Source organism: Microtus oregoni, unplaced genomic scaffold, assembly GCF_018167655.1.
Source record: "Microtus oregoni isolate MIOR12 unplaced genomic scaffold, Mior012 000026F_ref0000081, whole genome shotgun sequence".
NCBI lineage: Eukaryota > Metazoa > Chordata > Mammalia > Rodentia > Cricetidae > Microtus > Microtus oregoni.
Window position 1 is genome coordinate 5,935,202 of NW_024543085.1, and position 20,198 is coordinate 5,955,399.

Genomic DNA, 20,198 nt, shown 5'->3' on the forward strand with positions numbered 1-20,198 from the left:
GTTGTCCTTTCTGCTGTGGAAGTAGCTCAGTGGTAAAGCATTGCTGTCGGATTCTGAATTCAGTGTCCAGTACTGCAGAAAAAAAAATACTATGCACAGGATCACAAGTGTGTACATGAATTTTTCTTTTTCAAAGAAGTATTTTTTATTGCTATTTATTGAGCTCTACATTTTTCTCTGCTCTCCTCCTTGCCTCTCCCCTCCCCACTTTAACCCTCCCCCAAAGTCCCCATGCACCCAATCAATTTACTCAGGAGATCTTGTCTTTTTCTACTTTCTGCTTCCCATGTAGATTAGATCTATTTAAATCTCTCTTAGTGTCCTCATTATTGTCTAAATTCTCTGGGATTGTGGTTTGTAGGCTGGTTTTCTTTGCTTTATGTTTAAAAACCACCTATGAGTGAGTACATGTGATAATTGTCTTTCTGTGTCTGGGTTACCTCACTCAAAATAATGTTTTCTAGCTCCATCCATGTTCCTCCAAAATTCAAAATGTCGTTATTTTTTTCTGCTGTGTAGTACTCCATTGTTTAAATGTACCACATTTTCCTTATCCATTCTTCAGTCGAGGGGCATTTAGGTTGTTTCCAGGTTCTGGCTATGACAAACAAAGCTGCTATGAACATAGTTGAGCACATGTCCTTGTGGCACAATTGAGCATCCTTCGGATATATACCCCAAAGTGATATTACTGGGTCTTGAGGAAGGTGAAATTGTCACACTGACATCCAAAGGGGTTGTACCAGCTTGCATTCCCACCAGCAATGCAGGAGTGTTCCCTTTTCCCCACAACCTCTCCAGCATAAGTTGTCATCAGTGTTTTTGATCTTGGCCATTCTTACAGGTGTAAGATGGAATCTCAGAGTTGTTTGATTTGCATTTCTCTGATGACTAAGGATGTTGAACATTTCCTTAAATGTCTTTCAGCCAATTTAGATTCCTCTGTTGAGAGTTCTCTGTTTAGGTCTGTACTCCATTTTTTTTTCCAGTTGGATTATGTGTTGTTTTGGTGTTCAGTTTCTTGAGTTCTTTGTATATTTTGGAGATCAGACCTCTGATGTGGGGTTAGTAAAGATCTTTTCCCATTCTGTAAGCTGTCGTTTTGTCTTGTTGACTGTATCCTTTGGTTTACTGAAGCTTTTCAGTTTCATGAGGTCCCATTTATTAATTGTTTCTCTCAGTATCTGTGCTGCTGGGGTTATATTTAGAAAGTGGTTCCCTGTGCCAATGCATTCAAGTGTACTTCCCTCTTTCTCTTCTATAAGGTTTAGTGTGTCCGACTTTATTTATGTTGAGGTCTTTGATCCATTTGGACTTGAGTTTTGTGCATGGTGATAGATATGGGTCTATTTTCATTCTTCTACATGTTGATGTCCAATTATGCCAGCACCATTTGTTAAATATGCTTTCTCTTTTCCATTTGATATTTTTTGCTTCCTTGTCAAAAAACAGGTGTTCGAAGATGTGTGGATTGCTATCTGGGTCTTCTATTCGGTTCCATTGGTCCTCCTGTCTGTTCTTATGCCAATACCAGGCTGTTTTCAGTACTGTAGCTCTGTAGTAGAGTTTGAAGTCAGGGATAGTGATGCCTCCAGAAGTTCTTTTATTGTACAGGATTGTTTTTGGCTATACTTGGTTTTTTGCTTTTCCATATGAGGTTGAGTATTGTTCTTTCGAGGTCTTTGAAGAATTTTATTGGGATTTTGATGGACATTGTGTTGAATCTGTCATGAATTGTTTTTTAAGAATGGATTTTTTTCTTTGTACTCTACCAAATTTAACAGTCTTAATTTTTTTCTTATTTAAGTGGGCTTCTTTTAGGATAAAATTCACTATCTGATTACTGTGTCGAGATTTAACAGCTGTGGGGAAAGAGGTTATTAGTTTCTGATTGCTTTGATTAGCTGCACATTTTTAACCTACAGGAGATCTGAATCTCAATGTGGTAGCAATGGCTTTATCAGGGTATACGGACGAGAAGAACTCTCTTTGGAGAGAGATGTGCAGCACACTACGGTTGCAGCTCAACAACCCCTATCTCTGTGTCATGTTTGCATTTCTGACCAGCGAAGCAGGAGCTTATGATGGAGTTTTGGTAAGCTGTTTTGATTCCCCAGATCGTCCTTTGAATTATAACAGGTTTGCTTTTTGTAGTTCATCCTTTCCTGAAGAACTGAGCTCTAGAAATGTACAGCTATAAACGTATACATGTATTTGCTGTTTAAATAGTGCGAATACGTTTGTGTGTACTTGTGTGTATATAGATAACTGGGTCCGTCAGTTTTGACTAAGGTGTCCTTCTAAATTAATGTTGGTCATTTTAGATGATTTCTGTTTGGAAAACAAATTATGTAATCACACTACTTATAAAAACTTGATTTAATTTAGTCTTTCAGTTATTTTAGTCACTTGTATAACCATGTGATTTCTTCCTTGTCATGAAGTGAGGTTTCCTTACTCATTTCGGTTGTTGAGTAACAAGCTTCACATAAAAACCTTTTTCCTTTGTGCTGTCTGTCTTCTTTCTAGCAATGAAAAGAACTTTCTCCCCTCAGTTGTGCTCCTCTGCTTCCCATCAGAGCATTTCTTATCAAACATGCAGTCTGTAAGGTTTAGAACAACATGTGTCTTATGAGCTAGCATGCTGGAAATTTAAGTATAGTGTCCATTTTGACAGTGTCAAATGTCAAATAAAGTTCTAGTGAACCTTTCTGATCTTCAAATTAATATCAAGAAATGTTTATTTTTGACTGTTATTACTATATTTGCTAAACAAGAGGTTTTAAAGTCTTGTCTTTGAGCTGACAGGATACTTAAGCAAGTGCTAGAGAATGAGCCTAGAAAAAGAAATAAACCAATTGTTTAAACATTGCATTCTGTATTTTCATTTGTCACCTCTAGTAAAATCCCTTCTCTTTCACCAAAAGGGAGAACTAACAAGGAAGTTCATGGATCCAAGCTATTTTAAGAATGCATTTAATTTAATCAGAAAAGACTTCTTTGGCAATTGGTGACTCTTCCAATATCTGAAGATATATATGTGTGAAAATGTATAGAATACACATATATTTTTCTAATACATATGAAAATAAACTTACATATTAGGAGCATATTTAGTTCCCTGTAAAAACAGAAAAGTTATGGTGCGTACAATTGTTTGTTTTCCAGTATGAAAACAAAGTTGCAGTACGTGACAGAGTGGCATTTGCTTGTAAATTCCTTGGTGATACTCAGGTGAGAACCGATTCAGTTCTATATTTGAGGTAATTAATGTTTATTATGAAGTATTTTAACAAACTTATCTTTACATGTAAATTTTTACACAAAATCTAAAAAGGTAATTATTACATTGAACTTATATGCATGTACTATCTAAATTTGTTTTAGAATGTTGACTTGATGTTTTAGTTTAATTTTTCCTTTAGAAGAAGACATAGCAGATAGAAATTTTAAGTTCAGGTTTTAGTAATGTTATATGCAAATCATTTCAGTACCTAAACACTTAGCTGCTGCCTCTGAGGTCTCGAGAATGAAATATACAGAGATGACTTGTTGGGGGAGGCTGCTCGTTTGTTCCTGTCTGCCCAGACTCAAAATAATGACACTGAAACTATATTACTTGGAATACTGTTTGGCCAGTAGCTTAAGCATATTTCTAGCTAGCTCTTACATTTGGAATTAACCCATATCTATTATTTTATATTTTACCATGAGGCTGGTGACGTACTGGCAAGGTTCTGACTGGCAGCTTGTGCCTTTCTTCTCTGGCAACTACATGGCCATCTCATTGACTCCGCCTTCTTTCTCCTAGCATTCAGTTTAGTTTTCCCTGTGTAGCTCTATTCTGCCAAGCCACTAACTGAAACAGCTTTATTCCTTAAGCAATAAAAGCAACACATATACTGAAGGACTCCTCACAGCAATGACTAGCAGTGCTATTCTAATGACAGGATTTGGGGAAATGAGGAGGAACGGTGGCTGGAGTTTAGGATAGGGTGAAATTAGACCATGTAAAAGAAATCATTTTTATTGATGGCTTTCAACATGTAATTCCAATTCTGCGATTCTGTTACATAGTACCATGAGAGGTAAGAATTTGCTGAAAAGGCGAAACTTCTCTTAGAGTTAGCCGTCTATAAACATAGGAAATGTAAGTTTTGAAGAGGAGTGTGGGCACTGTGGAGATAGCACAGTTCAAGAAACTGAGTTGAATCCCCTCGAACCTGTGGAAATACCTGGGTGTTATCTTATAATCCCAGGGTTGGGTGGCAGAGACAGGAGGGTCCCTGGGGCTTACTGCTCTGCCATCCTCCCAAATCAGCAAACTCCAGCTTCAGTGAGAGCCCTGAATTAAATACAATATGGAAAGCTATTGAGAAAGACATCTGATGTCAATCTCCGGCCTCCACACGTGCGCTTCCGCACAGCACACAAAAAATAAAGTGATCCTGCAAACTGTATTGAAACTTGAAATAGATATAGACTTCCTAGTACATATCTAGATTTTGGTAAGAGTTTTTGTCTTAAAATGTTTTTCATCAATAATAACATTGTTCTAAATTAAATGTGTAGTGAAACAGATTATATTTAAAAAGTCACTTTGAATTTTTCAGTTAAATAAATACATTGAAAAGCTGACCAATGAAATGAAAGAGGCTGGCAATTTGGAAGGAATCTTGCTTACAGGCCTCACTAAAGATGGAGTGGACTTGATGGAGAGCTACGTGGATAGAACTGGAGACGTCCAGACAGCAAGCTACTGCATGTTACAGGTTAGTGCAGTCTGACACTGGTCTTAAAAACAAAATGCCAAGCCATATTCTCCATGGTGTATATCCTCAGGTGAGGCACACATGCTCTTTTCCTCGCTTTGGGGTTTTAGTTCTCTTGAGGACTTGTGTTGTCTCTAATGGCCCTAATCTCATCAGCTTATCTTTCTTTCAGTCTAAGAAATACTGGTCTTGACTGCATCTGAGTTCACGTCAAGCTCAGATGGAATCAGAGCCTCAGGTCAGAGTCAACCCGTCTTCCATAAAGGACTCCGTCTCCTATTCTGAACTGCGGCTCCCTTTCATCTGACCAGCAGAGGAGCGGTTACACTCCAGCTCTTTCACACTCGGTGCCCTCTTTATAACTAGTTCATCAACATTTTGTTCATTGCTTTAACAGTCTAGTGGTTGGACCAGATTCCAGGAAGAAGTTGCTTTCTACTTCACTTTTGTGTGAAACATGAATTCCGTGTCTCTACCATGTCCAGTAACCCTCCAGCAGTCTTAACCTTTTGTGGCATGAGCACCTCTCTCTTTTAGCCTGCTTTACCTTGGTAAGCAAATCAAAATGTGCTTACCGCTTCCCTTCTCTATGCTTTTCTGTGACCTTGCCTAATGCGGGTTCCAAATGCAGAGTCAGCTTATATAAAATATCAAGCCACACATGTGAGAAAAGGTATTCTGTCATTCAACTTTTCTCACTGGAATGAAGTTTTTTTATCTTTTAATGAACTGCTGATATGTGACTACAGAGTACAGATGGGTAGGTAATATCACAATTTATAAAATGTTAAAATGCAAACAGTAAGTGCATAATGTGACCTTTAAAAGTCAGTCCGATAACTGCCGCTCTTGTTGAGATGTTTCCTATATCCTTTCTTTCCTTCCTCACATCTAGCACTGGGTTTTTCTTAAACTTTGCATTTTACAAGTATTATGACAGTATAATTTCATTTATGCAATTTTTCCTTTGTCCACTGATCACATATTTTATTCTATGTATATTATAAGCTCCAACTTACAGTATTGGTTTTGCTTTAGATAGTAATTTGTCTGTTCTATAAATTATAAGAAAGGAATTACAGACCTTTTATTTGTTTATCACTATTCCTAGTGTCTGATCCTCCTGTGGATCTGAGTTTAACCTTGTTTCCTCACCTTGTTTTTTCTCTAGCATGTCTTGTACTAGAGGTGATGGCCTCCGCTTACATTTAACACAAGCGTCTAGTTCATCTCGGTTCTTCTTGCAGCACTTTAAAGAAATGCTTTCCATCTGGCCTCCTTTGATTCTGATTAGAAATTAGCAGTTCTCCTCGCTTTCCTGTATGTGATGTTTCATGTTTCCATGGATTTCTTTCAAGAAATCCTCTTTCTCTTTGATTTTTCAGAAAAAAAGAAAATGAGACTGATGGGCCTACTTATATTCTCTGTATTATGTGTATTGATTACTAAGCTTCTTGGATCTGTCTGTTAACTTTTTTTCATCAGATTTAGAATGTTTAGGTATATGATTTCTGGTTCTTTATCTCTTCTGCATTTCTTATTCTCCATTTCTTTTTTGCCTTACTATGCATATAGTAAAGTTCTAGTGTTCAGAGCTTGGGGGTTTCTGTTCATTTTCTATTTTCCTTTTGATTATTTATCTCCTCTTCTTCAATTGGACAATTTTTTTTTCTTTTCTCTTTTTGTTTTGAGACAGGTTCTCATTGTGTAGACCTCGCTGGCCTGGAATTCATTTTGTAGGTCAAGCTGGAATCCTTCTATGTCTATCTCTGTGAGCTGCATTTAATTGTGTGGTATGCTTCCACACCCAGCTTCAGTTGGACAACTAATGTTGGTTTGTTTATGTGTTCTGTCACTGCCCTTGGCCATTAAACTTGCCAGGGAATTTTTTCTTCCTATCTCCAAGTATATATATTTATATATTTTATTTATGGTGAAAAGGTAGATACTTAGAATTAGCTAGCTGGACTCAGTTTAGATGAACCCAGTTTTGTTGGCAACATTCAGATCATCATAATCAGGAGCCAGCTGAACATACGCCCTCTTCTCTCCGTCAGGCCTTATGAGGGTGTTGACTTTGGCCACATCGATGTCATAGAGTTTCTTCACAGCCTGTTTGATCTGGTGCTTGTTGGCCTTGACATCCACATGAACATTTATGTGTTGTCCTCTGTCTTCTTCATGGCTGACTCCGTGGTCAGGCTGATAAGATGATGGCATAGTGGTCAAGCTTGTTCGTCTTAGGCATGCTTTTTTGAGGGTCTTTGGGCTGCAACAGGAGCCACCCAGGGTCCTGGGCTGAAGAAGGTGGGTGATGTGCAGATCTTCTTGTGGCTGTGGACGTCTTTCTGCACTGCCGTCCTTGCTTTCAAGGCCTTCGCTTTGACTTTGGGAGGAACAGGAGTTTCCTTTTATTCACTTTCCGCGCCATCTTCCACGAGTATTTTTAAAAATAAACTTTACTATGGATTACATTCCTTATTTACTCACTAGTTAAAAGGATTGGTTTTCATTAGTCTTTAAGTGTTTTTCCTTGAGTATTTTCCTAATTATTCTTAATAAAAACATGGAGTCAGCTATGGGGTGAAAGCTGAAGGATCAGAGAAGCAGCGCGGCCAGCACTAGAGAGACCTTTGGCTCCTACCAGTGCTCAGACTGAAGGGGTGATCCTTTCCTCAGACTGCAACCTCAGACTCTACCTGTCTTCACCAAACCTCAGACTACAATGATCTCCTGTCTTTTTCTGCCTTATATTCCTCTCTCCACCCAGCCATATCACTCCTGTCTCCACCTTCCTAGTGCTGGGATTAAAGGCATGTGATCCCAAGTGCTGGGATCACCTTTGTGTGAGCTCTGTTTCTCTGTTAGATGGATTTAATCTCGTATATCACAGGGTGGCCTTGAACTAACAGAGATCTCTTTGCCTTTGTCTCCCAAATCCTGGGATTAAAGGTGTGATCCATCACTCCCTGGGCTCTAGTGGCTTAGCTCTGCACTCTGATCTTCAGACAAGCTTTATTTGTTAAAACATAAACAAAATTTCACTACATTTTTCTTTGAATGTAAAGCTGAATGCATACTACATTACAGCTCTCTTCTGCTGACTCTGACACTCATACTTGTTTTAGAGATATTCTTACTGGTCAGAAATTGATGTTCTGAATGGGAAGAACTGTAACTTAGGAAAGCCAATTCTTGCTTCTCACTAATGCTTATGTGCATTTCATATCTAACTTACGTTAGGACCATTTCACTATTAGATATAATAGTTTCATATCTAACCTACGTTAGCACCATTTCGCTATTAGATATAATGGTTTCATATCTAACCTATGTTAGCACCATTTCGCTATTAGATATAATGGTTTCATATCTAACTTACATTAGAACCATTTCGCTATTAGATATAATAGTTTCATATCTAACTTACGTTAGCACCATTTCACTATTAGATAAATTAGTTTCATATCTAACTTACTTTAGCACCGTTTCACTGTTAGATATAATAGTTTCATATCTAACTTACGTTAGGACCATTTCGCTATTAGATATAATAGTTTCATATCTAACTTACGTTAGCAACATTTCACTATTAGATATAATAGTTTCATATCTAACTTATGTTAGCACCATTTCACTGTTAGGTATAAAGGGCCAGGCTCAGTGTTAGTTTAAATAGTTTAAGTAGTTTTGGTGTGTAATTTGGATATAAGCAGAGTTTTTGAATCCATAAATTTTAATAGTTAAGATAAGGGGTTTTCTTATCACCGTTGACTACCACCTGCTCCTTAAACTACAAAGGTACTTCCTGGTCAAGTATGTTATACAGGTGCATGTTTGCATTACTAGTGAAGTCTAGTGTAAGGCAGATTACTGAGACTTTCCTCATTAGGAGCCAGTTTCGGGGAAAAGGCCATTTCTCCTGAGTTACTTATATTCATGTTCTACCCAGAATCCTCTGGTTTAAACTAGGACATTTGAAATTTATGTTTTCTTTTTAGGGTTCACCTTTAGATGTTCTTAAAGATGAAAGGGTTCAATATTGGATTGAGAATTACAGAAACTTATTAGATGCTTGGAGGTTTTGGCACAAACGAGCTGAATTTGATATACATAGGAGTAAATTGGATCCCAGTTCCAAGCCATTAGCACAGGTAAGTAGCATATTCTACAGAGAATCAAATGTTAACTTGTCAGATAATAATGAATTATTATCTCCTATTTTATTTATATTGAGTTTCTCTTAATGTCTTTGTCTATTTCATAACTTTTTTTCCTATTTTATTTTAGTTTTTTAATTTCCTAACAGTTATCTTGTACAGCTAAACTCTGAGATAAAAGAAAGGACAGTATGCCCAGATGACCGTAGGAAAGTCTAGTTGCTATTACTGTCTGAAATTCAGTGTCTGCCAAATTCTGTCAGACTCACGTGTTAGTAATCCCATGTGTGTATTATTTTTATGTATCTATATAGAGTAGAACAGGATTTTAGAAAATAGAATAAGTATAAACATATGTCTATACGTGGCATTTTTAATATGAGATCAATTATCACAAGGTATGTGATATGATATCATACTATTACTTCAGATGTTAAATATTTGGTTATCTTCACCCTGAGCACTGGATGGTGCTATTTTCTTTTTAAAGGAAGTTGAAACTTATTGTGGCAGCTGGAGTAGGTATTTAGTAAGATTGTATTGTGCTGTATGTTACTAATCTGGAAGAGCTCTAAGGCTTTTATAAAACCTAGCGAGCACCTTCGCACGGTTATTTTTACCATCTCACCAGCTTTGTTTTGAACTTTTAATGTACTATTGCAGGAGCCTTAGTTCCTTTTCATCTTACAAAAGGTAGTGGTGGGGAATGGTTTTTTTTTTTTGTTTGTTTGTTTGTTTTTTGTCCTTGAAATATGGAACCTGGGACCTTGTATGTGCTTAGTAGTTGGTCTTATACCTGCAGAGCTCCCTCCCTTCCTTCCTTCCTTCCTTCCCTCCCTCCCTCCCTCCTTCCTTCCTTCCTTCCTTCCTTCCTTCCCTCCCTTTCTCCTTCCATCTTTCTCTCTCTCTCTCTCTCTCTCTCTCTCTCTCTTTCTTTCGACTCTGACTAAATTACACAGGCTGGCCTTGAACTTGTGATCCTCTGCATCAGCTATCCATCTAGTTGGATCATAGGCCTGTCAGGAAGCCCAGCTCAGGGTCACTGACTTTTTGGTTTAATGGTTGCATGTTGGTATCTTAGTTTCTTTTCTTGTTGCTGTGAGCAACTAATTAACAAGAAGCAGTTTAAAGTACAGCAGTTCTAGGGAATACAACTGTTGGGGGGGGGAGGCTTGGGAGCAGGACTATGATGCAACTGCCACTGTGTGTCCACAGTTAGTAAGTGAGGCCAGGCTAAGAAACCTGAAGGGCCACACCAGATGACCCACTTTCTCCAGTTAGGCCCTATACCAGCTAGGAACCAAGTGTTCTGTGGGACACATTTAATATTAAATCACATTGGGGTATTTTGTATGCATTTCATTGTCCCTGGTTATTATAAAATGTTAGGGTCTAAAGTTCCTAGTATTTCACAAATGTTAGGTATCAGGGTATTAGCAGAAATGTAAGTAAGTGAAGGTGACAGGAAGTACCAATAATGTAACTGCTCATGGAGACATGACTGAGAGTAATCCCATGGATAGTTTTGCAATGTAAAATAAAATTGTAAAACATTTTTTCAGTATCAGACTTTATAAACCCATTGTGGTTTGCACTAAATTGCTCTTTTCATTTGCTTTTGTAGGTGTTTGTGAGTTGTAATTTTTGTGGCAAATCAATCTCCTACAGCTGTTCCTCAGTGCCTCATCAGGGCAGAGGCTTTAGTCAATATGGTGTGAGTGGCTCACCAACAAAATCGAAAGTCACAAGTTGCCCTGGCTGTCGGAAACCCCTTCCTCGGTGTGCACTTTGCCTCATTAATATGGGCACGCCTGTTTCCAGCTGTCCCGGTAAGACATAATTGCACAGTGCTTTTCTCAACTCATTCTCCTACATAATTCTACATAATTGAATTATTGTTGCTAATAAAATATACGCTAATGATTATTATTTTTAAGAAAAGGCACTTTACTTTATAAAGTCTGTACATTGAAAGTAAAAAACTCTATGTTTATGGTTACTCAGGTATTCTCATAGATGCTGGCAATTGATGACTAAGGCTTAAAAATGAGTGATTTTTATAATTATACCATGGATTTACTAGTATTTCAGATTTGATATTTAAAATTCACTGTGCTCACAGCTATTTATAAATGCTTTTTGATAGTCTCATAATACTGTCCCATTCCTTCTTCCCTCATCCTCCCTACTACATGAACTATTAGCCCAGAAACCAGAACCCCTTCGTTCTCAGTTTTAGTCTTGCGTCTGCTGTTTTGTCAGTTCTATAGTAAGTAGATGTGGAGTTTTGTTGTTGTTTGTTTGTTGAGAAAGGGGTCTCAGTATGTTGGCCATGCTGGCCTTGAAATGAGAGGGATGTGCTGCTTGTGTCTCCTAAGTACTGGGATTAAAAAATATGCTACCATTCTGGGACCAATATATGTTTTTTTTTAATGATTAAAAATACTTTTTTTTTTTTTTTTTTTTTTTGGTTTTTCAAGACAGGGTTTCTCTGTGGCTTTGGAGTCTGTCCTGGAACTCGCTCTGTAGACCAGGCTGGTCTCGAACTCACAGAGATCTGCCTGCCTCTCCCTCCCGAGTGCTGGGATTAAAGGCATGCACCACCATCGCCCGACTCAAATACTATTATTTTTTACTCTTTACAGTAAACATGGGAATTTTTTTTTTTTGAAAACAGCAAATAATGGAATACTTGGTAGCTTGGACCATTCCAGTTATATAACATGAAAATGATACTAACGTCAAAAGTCTTCATCAAAAACATTTTGGCTTGGGCTGGACATGGTGGAGGACACCTTTAACCACAGCATTCAGGAAACAGAGGCAGGCAGGCAGATCTTTGTGAGTTCACGTCCTGTGTAGTCTATATAGACAGCTCCAGGACACCCAGAGCTGCCTACATAAAGAAATCCTGTCTTAAACAAATAAAAAATTGTATTTCGCTGTTTGGTACACTGGCGTAATGAAGTGGCCATTGTGACTTTTTCCTTCATGTATAATGTTTTTCTATATACATCTTAGTATTTATGACAGTGTCTCACTATGATGCCCTGGCTGGCTGGCCTAGAACTTATGATCCTGTGCCTCAACTTTTGAAGTACTGGTATTAGAGGTGTACATAATCACACCCCATAGGGTTTTGTTTAAATTTGAATTAAGGGTTTTTATGCTGATCAATTGTACCAAAAATGCAACAATTTGCAGCATCTACAACAAAAAAATTAAACAAATTAAATATATCTGTGAAAACTGAGATATGTAAAATTATTTATGTTTAGTATAGCCTTTGGCCATAAGTATCAGGAAGTTATAGTACATTTCATCTTTTATTATATGTTAACTTTTTGGTCCTTTCTAGTTGTGAAATATATATATATATGTATATATATATACATATATAAAGAAAATCTAGAATTGAAAAATATTAGATCATAAATCAGTTCAAGCTATTGTGGAGACTAATAAATGCTGATTATGATTTATTACATCATAATTATTTCAGAAATTTCTCCTATATTTGGCTTATCCACTTATTTGCATATTATGATAAGGCTGATACACTAAGCTGAGTGAGTCCAGTAGCTTTTTAGAGGTCATGATGAACAACAGTCTATACAGAACATGTAAAACTAATAGAGAGTAAGAAAGAAGGGCTAATATCTTTCGAGGAGTAAGGAGTGATCCACAAATTTTCTCTCTGTCATTCCAAAATCTTTAGAAAGATCTGCGATTCCAGAGGATTTGTTTGTTGGTTTATTTTTTTCAAGACTGGTTTTTCAGTGTAACTGTGAGTGTTGCAGCTCTGGAGGGACCATATCCTGACTTGTTGGGAAGTCAGGCAATACCTGAAGCTGGGGTACGGTGGGAGATGGTCTCTCCACAGGATGTAGTACTCCTGTTCCTCTCTTGAGAGAGAGTGGGTACAGCTGAGCCCTTCTCTCTTCTCCCTAAGGGAATGTCCTAAGGGAATCTACCTCTTCCTCTTCTGCTCTGCTTCTGCTTGTTTTCTTCTCAGCCCGCCCCCCTTCCCCATTAAGGGAATGTCTCATCAAAACTTCTGTTCTGCTCCACCTAAAACTTCCCTCCCCCCTCCCCCTTTTTTTTTTTGGTTATTTGAGGCAGGATTTCTGGAACTCACTTTGTAAACCAGGCTGGACTTGAATTTACAGAGATCCACCTGTGCTGGGATTAAAGTGGGATTAAAGGTGTGCTCTACCACTGCCCAGCCATCCAAAGCTCTTTTAAGAAAGAGATTTATTTGGGAAGAAGTCCAAGAGAGTAGCCTGTTGGAGACTGTCCCTCTGTAAGTTAGAAGTTAAAAATAAAGGAGTTGGAGCGGGGGCTCAGCGGTTTACTATCACTGGATGCTGTTCTAGAGGACCTGGGTTTCATTCTAAGCTACCTTATGATGGCTCACAACCTTCTGTAACTCCAGTCCCAAGGATCCAACCCCCGCTCCCTCTCTTTTGGTTTCTTTGTCTGTCTGTCCTGGAAGTAGCTCTGTAAACCAGGCTGGCTTCGAACTCACAGAGATCTGCCTGCTTCTGCCTTCCAAGTGCTAAAAGTGTATGCCACTACCACCTCGTCCAATGCCCTTTTGACCACCTCAGACACTACACACACACACACACACACACACACACACACACCTAGTTCACAGACATATAAGCAGGCAATACGCACACACAGTAAAGTACAAAATCACTAAAGTGAATAAAGTGTATAAAGATAAGTATCTCTATAAAATCTTTATTTTCCCCGTCTTTTTCTTTTAATCATTGTTGATTTGTCTGTAAGTCCTTTAGAACAATTTCAGTATAGCTACCTCTTTTATACATCCTATTAACTTATATCACAAGCAGAAAATTATTATATTTTAAGAAAATATTCCTGGCTATAAAATTATTCCTGTAGCTATTAAAGTGTGACTGGCAATGATATAGTTAAATTTTTTTATTTATACAACATGTTTTAAAAGGTAATAATTGGTTGGCGGTAACATTTTTTTACTTAATTTATTTTTCTGTTTTTATCTGTAATTATGTGGGATTTAAAAATAGTTTCATTTGATTTGTTTTAAAACAAAACATTGAGGTAGCCGAAATTAATAGAATCAACATTTTTTGGAACACAAAAAGTGACATAGCAAAGTAATGTATGTAGAAAAGCTTGGAGACGTCCAACATGCCTGAAATTTACGTACTACAGAAGGGTCATTAGAAAAGTATATGCAAAGATGCAGGTGTATAAACAAATTTTACATGTCTTTTAATTTTTTTTTACTGAACATAGATGAAAGTATTTACGTTATTTAATCTGTTAATTAGAAATTACAAGAATCCTTTTCCCTACCTTGCTTAAATCATGGTCTACACCAGTCTTTTTCTTTTTTCATTTTTGAGAAAGAGTGTCAATATATAGCCTTGGCTATCCTGGAATTCACTATGTAGACTAGGCTAGTCTTAAACTCAGAGATCAGCTTTCCTCTGCCTCCCAAGTACCGGGTTTTGAAGCATGTGCCACCAGAAACAACCCTGTATATACCAGACCTTTTTTCCTAATGTGTTTTTAATTAAGATATAGTTATGCCAACTGCCTCAAGTTCATGACTGCTTTTTATTTTGTGTGCTAATTAAATACACAACACACATGCACACAGAAAAAATATAAATATACCCACTGATTCCGTTTAGTGCTGCTTGTATGCTTATGATTTCAAGGACAGCCATGTGACACTGAGTTTCTAAATCAGCCTGTTGATTAACTATGTATGTATATGTAAACTGTCATTCAGTTCTGGATCTTAACATTAAAATTGCTATTTCAATGTGGTATATGATTTATGTTTTAACATAGCTGCCCTTTAAGAACCTTAAATTTCTGTGATTTGGCTAATGGTGGTCAATTTCTTTTCCCATAGGTGGATCCAAATCGGATGAAAAAGTGGACTTGAGCAAGGACAAAAAGTTAGCTCAGTTTAACAATTGGTTTACCTGGTGTCACAATTGTCGGCATGGCGGGCATGCTGGACATATGCTTAGTTGGTTCAGGTAAACAGCACTTTCCTTCCTTGATAATCTTATAGTTACAGGACATAGAGCAGATAACCTTTTCAATAGTTTAGGAGCTTGATATCATTGTATTGTATCTCAGTAGAGAATTAATTTTTAAAACATGTTTGCTGATTTGACTTAAAAAAGGTAGTATCAATGGTTCCATTATTATCTTATATAATGTTAAACTGTAAAAGTAATACTTATGCCAGGTGTGTGGTGGTACTTGTCTTTAATCCCAGCACTTAGGAGGCAGAAGCAGGTGAATTCCTATCAGATGAATTCAGGGTCAGTTTGAACATAGCAAATTCTTGTCTAGCTAGGGCTACATAGTTTTTTCTTTTCATACTTATATAAGAAATCCTTGAATTAATTAATTAATGTTTAACATTATTTATCCCTATTGGGGGATAGGATCCTTATAGTTTTTTATTTCTTACAATTTCTCATGAAATTAAAGTATGAATATAATCATACACATACACACACACACAAATCTACTACACTAGTTCTTTCCGGGTGCGCTGCACATTTAAATAGCTCTTACAATGGAGATTCTCAAAATAAACTTACTGACTTTGAGCAGTGCCAGTGGCCCTGTGATGTCCATTAACATAACACAAAAGCCTGTCTCATTTGTGCTAACCTTAACTCCTAATTCATCCCTATCCCACAGAGATGGAAACTTTTCTTCAGCTCTCCTGGTCTCACTGAACCGGTTTATCTCTGCCCGCCAGTCCCCTCTTCTGCTTATCAGATAACCACCCAGAGGCTTAATATTAATTGTAATTGTTTGGCCAAGGGCTTAGGCATATTACCGACTAGCTCTCATTTGTAAATTAACCCATTTCTACTCATTTGTGTATCATTACGTGGACATGGCTTACCGGTGATGCCTTAGTATGTTACTCCTTGGGCGGCTACATGCCGTCTCTCCAACTCTGCCTTCTTTCTCTCCATATCTTTGTTTGGATATGAGAGAGACACATATTCACAACATACAGAAGGACATCCTACATCAATCCCCTTAATAACTGTTTTGGTATATTGATGTAGAAACCAAAACTGTTCATTTCAGTTACATTTTCTTCAGAGTTCACCTTGGTGCTTGTTTCTAATTTGATGCTCTTAAGGCAGTGTTTTACTATGGGTTTTAATTCATATGTTTAATACAGTAGCATTTTGAAGTTAATTATATAAATATATTTGTGTGTGTAAAGCTTGGATTACTAACTGTTACTTCACCTTTTTTTTCAGAGACCATGCAGAGTGTCCTGTATCAGCATGCACATGTAAATGTATGCAGTTGGATACAACAGGGAATCTGGTACCAGCAGAGACTGTTCAGCCATGAGATGCTACACCTAAAGAGAAACCTTCAAATGAGGAGTTTTTAATCGCTGTCTTTCACAGTTCAGAAACATACCTCAGAACAAGTCACTCACGACTCTCCTATGATGGGAAAATAAATCATTCTGTCAGATCAGCAGTTTGATGTTTGAGTGATTTTGATGTGCTTCTTAGAGGCAGATGCTGCTGAAGCGAACATCAGAGCATGAATATAAGTTCTGTTCAGTAGGTTAAAGTTCATTTGAAAGAACCTTCTAGAGTTTTGTCAAAAATATGAATGTATATAGAAGGTTTTAGAATAAAAACATACCTCTGCCTGCATCTTCAATCTGAACTTGGTATCTTCTGATAGAATCTGTACATATTTAAAGTCAAAAGGTCAATTTAGTGGTTCAGATAACAGTTTAAGCTTATCCATGTTTAGATTCCATTCAGATAAAATGTGTTTTTACATTGAGCATTAGCACCTCACCCACACTGCTAATATGTTTGAGGAAAGTACATGCATGCATGCAATATAGGTCATTGTTGTATTCCTCAAAAATCCAGCACTGAGATGGTTTAGCACCTAAGGGGGCTGCTGATCCTAATGACCTGAGTTTAATCCTTGGGACCCACGTGTCGAAGGCAATGAATCCCCTGACCTCCACAAGTGTCCTGTGGCATGAGGCAGGCAGATACACACACACACTTAGAAAGTAAATGAATTAAAAAATATATCTCACAACATTTTTTTCTTTACAAAAGAAAAAAAATGTGTCAAGTTTCAGGAAAACATGCTAAAGAGTTTTCATTTTAGTTTTTTTTTTTTTTTTTCTCCTGGGTTCTGATTTGTCTTTGGAGATTTCTCTACTTACCATCCTAACTTAGCATTCAAAGCCTTTGGAAGATCTTATGTAGGAACCGGCTTAATGGTGCTGTCTTTCAGTTTTGGAATCTGTCTTTTTCAATGATGTTGGGCAAAACAGGGGTGTTCCTGAAGTCTACTTTAGATATAAGTTGCTAAAAGTATGTGTACTGGGGCCAGTTCAAGGACTTGGTTTCTATTTTTGTTTGTCTGACTATGGACAGGTTTAAGAGAGGATTTATATCAAGAGTCCTGTCATCTGCTGTGTACAGCAACTGAACTGAATGTTTTGCTAGAAGTAATAACCTTAGAGGATTTTTTTCTATAGATGTTGGAGATATGTCTGAAGCTTCGTGTCAGCAGCTGGGCTGAGGAAAGACTAAGATCCTTTAGACTAGACCGAGTTGTGATGTACATATTCACAACTTGTTTATTTAAGATCTGATTATACAAAAGACAGAGTAACCTTGGGGATAGTATATATCTGCCCTAAATTTCTGCTGGGTGACAGTTTTCAGATGAAAAACTTGGGAATAATGACTTATTTCTTATAGAAATTGCCATTATGAGATTATTGGTCTTCATAAATCTTATTACTTTCATTATTTAAATATTTTCTTTAATGTTGCATAAATTAAAATATTCCTTTTAACCTTACTGTGTCTTTAACATGAGCTTTAAAGTAATGACACATTCTTAGGATATATCTTTTCATTTTTTTCTAAAAGTATAATATAAAGTTAATGAAAGTTTTGATACAGAGTATAGGTATAAATATGAACTCAATTATGTAAATATAGACTTAATATGTGACATTTTAAAGATCTTCTATGTAATAGCTTCCTAATAGTTCCTTTGAACTATACAGCTTATATTGATGTCTATTTATCTTGTCTTGCATTGTATGTGGAATGAAAATAGATTCAAATTATTTCCCCATTTTTTATCCCCTAGGTCACTGGTATTTGAGATTAAACTCAACAAGGTATTGTTGAGTTACTGAGATAGTGTTGCCATTGTATACATAAAACAACATAGGGACATTTTACTTGTCTTGGACAAAATAAATAATGACCGCTGACAAATACATTAGTAGCACCCCGATTAAAAGGATAATCGCAAAGGACAGAAGATGTAGGTCATTGGGAACGTGTGCTTAGCATACATAAGGTAAGTTCTCAAGGTTTCTTAGCACCACATGCACACAAAGGGAGAAAGGAGGGTGCTGTTCACCTGTCTGCATCTATTAAAAGGGAATATCTGCATTCTAATGACTATTGGAAGACAACAACCCAAGAGAACACCATGAGCAACAATGAAGTCAGTGTAAGTGTTTTTCAAATGAAGTAGGCAAATACATGTTAAAACCCTTAGAGATATGCAACCCTTTGTCCTAAGATGGCAGAAAATTTTTATGAGTTACTAACTGGTTAGATGTGCAGATATATGAATGATGTAGTTCTTTGCTTCATTTTCAGTACAAATGTAGAACTTTAATGTCCACTCTAACAATAAATATTAACATATACAGAGTTAATAGTAACCAACTATTCAAATAAAGTAGATGTTTTTACTTAGCAAGCTCAGTGCCGTTGGTAGTTGAAGAAGAAAGGCTGGTTACATGAGAACATGCACAGCATGTTAAGTATATTTTCATGGGAATTTTACAGTCCTGTTGGGCTTTGGGTGATGTTTATCTTTTTGTTATCTAGCATTTTCAATGATGAGAGATGTAAAAATAAATGCAAATGTATATCTCCCATATTACTGGCTTTTCCAGTTAACTGCAACCAGGCATCTTCTGTTTCCAGTCATGAAACAGCCAGATGTGATTTATCTAAGATAAACTGCTTCATAATAGGAAAGTTAGTACAGTTCTAATTTATTCAGCAAGCATTTCCCCCAGTTCTGTGTTTGGTAGGAAGACTGCAATAACAGCACACACTTAGTCCAGCACTCAGGAGAGTTAGAAAGTGCATTGCACTCTCCATTTAGCACCCCGAAGAATGGTTCTAAACTTCTAATTTCCCTGTAGTCACTGGTATATATAGTACTATCTCACCCTCTGCTCTCTCTCCCGTGTCTTCCTCCTAGATTTTCTGACTCTTCTCTTCTGGCTCTGGCCATGGCAGGAAACCTGCTCTCCATTGTTATCCAACCTGGAGTGCATACATACACTACATTCTCAGTAAGTTTCTCACAGGAAGTGGTGAGTTCTCAGTGTGCCCAGATACCCATGCTTCTAACAGCCTAGCAGTCATCTGCTTGCCTTGATGGGTGGACATTTTTAAGGTCATGATATTAAATAATGGACGGCACCGTCATTGCTGTGGAATCAGTGTCTGAGTAAAGGCACAGCCATAAGTTTCGTTTGTTGTAGCACTTGCAGCTTCACAGCCAAAATGTCAGTCTCTTTCATTTTTGTTTTGAAATTTTAACATAACTTTCTAATAACTTTCAAATAATTGAGGGAAATAGTTGTCCATAATGTCTTCCAAAATGCAATTTCCTTACTAATACCATTGGTGGGACAATGTTTTTAAATGCTTTGCTTTAAGATTAAGGATAATTTATGTAATGCCAGAAATAGCAATAATAATTCAACACATATTCTTTCATCCAATTTATGAAAAACATGCTGCCTTAATGTAATTTCCTAACTAGAAATTCAGATAGAGTAATTTAATTAAGTTGGCATCTTAAACTCACAAAGACAAAATTGTCTGGAAGTATGTTTGAAGGGATTGATGTCTCAAATGTGAAACAGACATTTATATATAAATTCACAAAAACTATTATTTAAATAATATTAGTTTCACTTACATGCTTTATATACACTTAAATATGCAAAAAACCCTGAAGTTTGAAATAACAAATCCTCATATTCACATTTTTGTTATAACCATGTTTGGTTAATGATAGTCAAATAACTTGCCTTTGTCAAATGTAATAATGTTTTTAAATTATGTAATTGTGTGTTTAAATATATATAATAGTATTTTGTGAAAAAAAATCA

At 36.9% G+C, this 20,198-nt stretch overlaps 1 protein-coding gene across 4 annotated transcripts in view; it reads left to right on the forward strand.

Annotated features, from left to right (window-relative positions):
• The window catches only part of Mios (meiosis regulator for oocyte development), a 36,421-nt gene extending 16,223 nt beyond the window's left edge, over positions 1-20,198 (forward strand). For 3 of the 4 annotated variants that reach the window (XM_041675621.1, XM_041675620.1, XM_041675622.1), the window contains exons 6-12: positions 1,926-2,095; positions 3,169-3,234; positions 4,614-4,772; positions 8,774-8,926; positions 10,557-10,761; positions 14,853-14,982; positions 16,243-20,198. In XM_041675621.1, the coding sequence (XP_041531555.1) occupies positions 1,926-2,095; positions 3,169-3,234; positions 4,614-4,772; positions 8,774-8,926; positions 10,557-10,761; positions 14,853-14,982; positions 16,243-16,339 (980 nt within the window). In that variant the 3' untranslated portion in view covers positions 16,340-20,198. The remainder of the gene's footprint in view (positions 1-1,925; positions 2,096-3,168; positions 3,235-4,613; positions 4,773-8,773; positions 8,927-10,556; positions 10,762-14,852; positions 14,983-16,242) is intronic. The other variant, XR_005976437.1, reaches the window with a different exon arrangement.